The following is a 4,201-nucleotide window of genomic DNA, read 5'->3' on the forward strand; positions in this document are numbered from 1 at the left end:
TTCTGCAGGGAGGAAAAGTGAGGCTGCTGCAGCTTAAGGTCAAGATAGGTGCTTAACGTGGAATGGTGCCTGTGAAACAGCGGGGCTCTGCTCTGCTCTACTCTCCCCCCCCCCCCCAGGAAGGCTGGAGCAAAGTTAATGTCTGAAAAAGAGACGGGGGGACACGCAAGAGCAAGTGTGGGTGGAAAGGGCACAGGTGGGGGGAGAGGGGCTGCGGAGGAGACTGGCTAGTGACTGGAAGGGAGGGCCTTGCTCACCCCCCCCCCCGTTGCTCCCAAGGCCCCCTCCAGCCCCACCTGCAACAGCGCCCTGACCTCCGTCCCAGGCAAAGGGTGGCAAAGCAGAACAGAGCTGGCACACCAGGCTGTCCTTGGAGTGCGGCAGCCGAAGGGCGAAAGATGACTTTTATTTGATGATTGCTTTTATAGCCCCGGCGATGAAGATGTTAAATGATGCTGCCTTGTTTACTGTGGGCAGGGCAAGTTCAGGAAAGGGGTCCAAGGATTCCCCGGCTTTGTTTCCATCTCCTTCCACCCAGCATCTCCAGCCAGGAGGCCAACCTCCCCGCTCTCCTTAACGTGGGATGGAGCTGGGGTGGAAGGCAGGTTTGACCTACGGCTAGGCTGACTGGGGTAGCCGTCTGCCAAAAATCACTCCTGACTTCGCACCAGTGCCTTGGACGGGAAGCAGCTTAACTAATGACTGATTTATCTTGGGGGGGGTGAACTGGGGGGGAGAGGGAAGGAAGAGGGGTTCTCCTGATGCACCACACAACCCCCCTCTCCCCCCTTGTCAGTGATTAGGCTCCTCTGGAATACGGGTTTAGCGTTCTTCTGAAAGACCACTAAACCCTTATTCAAAAAGGACCCAACCAGCCAGTATCTCCCAGGGGGCAGGAGGCTATGCAGGGAGGCAGCAGAAAGGGAGATTTTGTGCTTTCTCCCACTTTAGAGCACTGACCACCCCGCCCCCCATGCTCAACCGATCATCGGTCAGCTGTTAGCAGGGCTGAACTGAAAAATCCAACTCAGAATAATGTTTGAGTTTCTGGAGCATGATTTCAGCTCCCTGTTTGTTTCAAACGTTTGAAAGACAGTTGAAAGCCCGTCCTCTGTACATGTGGGAAGTTTGTAAGTGACTGCAAGGTACCCTTTCAGCTCAGGATCTCATTGTGCCTGTCTTCTGAGAATGAAAATACCCGATCGCTTCCTCAAATGTCGTTCCGTTTTCTTTGCACGGTTTCTGTCCTGTTCCTCACTGATGGGGAAGGTCTCCTGGTAATGCTTGTGTATGGCAGGTGAACTAGAACCTCCAGGTTGCAGAGCAATCTACCTGTGAGCCCTGGGGAGGGGTGGCACCCTTTGTCCTACCATGGATGCTCCAGTGAGGCGGTCAGAAGGAAAGTGTGGCTGCCTTTGGGGTTGGAATACAGTTTTCCACCTGCAGGGCTGGGCCCGATGCCGGGTGCGCGTGGACTTTACGGAGAACCCTTCCCCTCCCAGTGCCAGGAAAAACCAGGCAGCTGGGCCTGGCGGTCAAAGAGGGTCACGCTTTATGCAACAAATACTTGCTTGAAAGTACTGGCTGTAGCGAGTTAAGAGTTTAAGGTGAATCTACAGCTCCCTCTTTGGCTGGACGCTCTGTAGCCAGGCGGCTCGGAAGGGGGTGGGGGTCGCAGAGATGATGGTGCCCCATTGCTGGGGGGGATTCTCCTGCAAGATGGGGGACAGCTGCTCTTCCTTGCCATCTTCGCCCTGATTGCCCCTTGGGTTCATTCTGCCAAGCCCGCAGGACAGAACGCAGGCCCCCAGGAGCACCCCAGCCACGGTGCACAGCACCACCCCCACGGCTTGGCAAATGCCCCGGGCACGGTTGTACTCGACAGCCTGCTGGTCCAGCACCACGAACTCAGCTTCACCAATTCCTTCCAACTTGGGGGGCAGGAGGTACCCCGTGGCTAGCGCCACCGCCCCGGTGAGCAACAGCAGAGTCCCGGCCGAAAGCGTCACCTTGAAAGGAAGAGGCAGAATGAGAGGCGGCGTCCGCGTGCGCGCAAGTCCGGAAGAACGGTTTGCCATGCAAACCAGGAGGATTTCAAAAGCTCAGCATGTCCAAACCAATTCCGAAAAGGGTTACAACTCCATCCCGCCCTAGATTTTGTGTGTCGTTTAAAGCAACCCAGATCCCGTGTGACTCTCATAATTCAGTGCAAAGTTGTTCAGTTCAGTGTAAGTGCAACGGAGGAACTGGGACTTGACCTGGGGATAAACAGGCAGACGATAGCTGTATAAAATGGACCTTTTGTTAGGAAAAACAAGAGTCAAATCAGGGGCATCCCCAGGGAGGTCAAAAAAGGCAACATGGCAGTGGCATTACATGGATGCCCTTGAGCTAAACGATGGGAAGGCTGCACACCTGGACTGTACTTAACCTGCAACAATTGTTCCCAATCAATTCAAAACAATTAATTGTTTTTAGCTTTGTTGTACACCACCCAGAGTTGCCTTATTAATTATTATTATTATTATTAATTATTAATAATAATAAATAAATAAATAAATAAATAAAATGCACAACCTGTATATATTTTCTTCTGGGCGATATTTCAGCAGTACAACAAATTTGTATATGAAGGCATAGAAAAAAACGAGGTATCACTAGGAGCACACATTGCAAAAGGCTTTCCTATCCTTTCCTTTTTCTCCTATCAAGAGACAAAACTGTTGGTAAACCAAGGTTAAGGGGGAAAGCTACCGATCTGGCTTCAGCCCATTTCTCAGAAACATAATTTGAAATTCCTCATGGTCTGTCTTCCCAGTGCTGAGAAGAGACATTCCTCTGCATTTTTTCCTACCGGGTTCTCATTCAATTGGCTTCAGATATTCTTCCAAGGGGAAGAAAATTTTGCTGAAATGCTGCTGGATACAATGCGGAGTTTTTGCACTTAAAGGCTGAGTTTGCACAAACTGGTTGCACAATCAACCCAGTTTTTGGTGGTGGTGGTGGTGATGATAATAATAATAATAATAATAATAATAATTATTATTATTATTATTATTATTATTATTATTATTCAAATTAACGCAATCAAGGCCAGAATTGAAAAATCATCAAATGATTCAAAGGGCAGATTGTGCAAAGAAGCAGAAGAAACATTAGATCATAGAGTCAGCACGTGCAAGAAGATTGCACAAACTGACTGTAAACAACAATATAACACAGTCGCCAAAATGATTCACTGGAACATCTGTAAAAATTATAATCTGCCAGTAGTGAAAAATTGGTGGGAACACATTGTTGCAAAGGTAGTTGAAAATGAGCGGGTTAAAATACTGTGGGGTTTCTGAATACAAACTGATAAAGTTTTGGTGCATAACACACCAGATTTAACTCTGGTTGAAAAGAAGAAAATATGGATCATTGATGTGGCAATACCAGGGGACAGTAGAATAGAAGACAAAGAACTGGAGAAGATCATAACGTATCAAGATCTGAAAACCGGAGTTGAAAGATTATGGCACGGTGGTCCCAGTGGTTATCGGTGCACTGGGCGCCATACCAAAAAACCTTGGACGGCATTCAGAAAATCTGCGCATTGACAAAATTTCCATCGGTCATTTGCAAAAGGCCACCCTGCTTGGATCCGCACGTAGACTACGCCGATACATTACGACATCGTAGGTTCTTGGGAAGAACGTGATGCAAATGGAGGCCAACACCAGCTAAAGAACTGGCAGCTGTGATTTCACATTGCTGTGCAAATAATAGTAATAATAATAATAATAATAGATTTATATTCTGCATGTATTCTGTGCAACTCAAGGAGGCCTACATAATGCTCCCTCCTCCTATCTTCCCCACAACAACAACCCTGTGAGGTGGGTAGGGCTAAGGGGGACTGACTGGCCCAAAGTCACCCACCTGGCTTCCATGCTAGAAGTCACGGCCTCCCGGTTTCTAGCCAGCGCCTTCACTGCTACACCACGCTGCTCTTATAATAATAAGCTAATTTAACAAGCAGGGCTTGAACCTCAGGCTAAGCCCAAAACCAAACAAATCAAGGTTATCACTAACCAAGCTGAATGTGTTGCATAAAGGCAGCAATTCGCTCTTTCAGTGACCTGACTGAGTTGCGTGAACACAGCACTGAGGGGCGAGGGGGCAAGGGGCGTGTGTGAAGGGCCCGCCTTTCCGTGCACAA

At 48.8% G+C, this 4,201-nt stretch overlaps 1 protein-coding gene across 2 annotated transcripts in view; it reads right to left on the reverse strand.

Annotated features, from left to right (window-relative positions):
• Positions 1–279: 279 nt before the first annotated feature.
• The window catches only part of NRSN2 (neurensin 2), a 10,727-nt gene continuing 6,805 nt past the window's right edge, over positions 280–4,201 (reverse strand). For both annotated transcript variants that reach the window (XM_007442399.3, XM_088153504.1), the window contains one exon: positions 280–2,009. In XM_007442399.3, coding sequence (XP_007442461.2) covers positions 1,614–2,009 — 396 coding nt within the window. In that variant the 3' untranslated portion in view covers positions 280–1,613. The remainder of the gene's footprint in view (positions 2,010–4,201) is intronic.

The sequence above is a fragment of the Python bivittatus genome, unplaced genomic scaffold (assembly GCF_059951505.1).
Source record: "Python bivittatus isolate LINGU-HERP-01145 unplaced genomic scaffold, Pbiv_v1 ctg000700_np1212, whole genome shotgun sequence".
NCBI lineage: Eukaryota > Metazoa > Chordata > Lepidosauria > Squamata > Pythonidae > Python > Python bivittatus.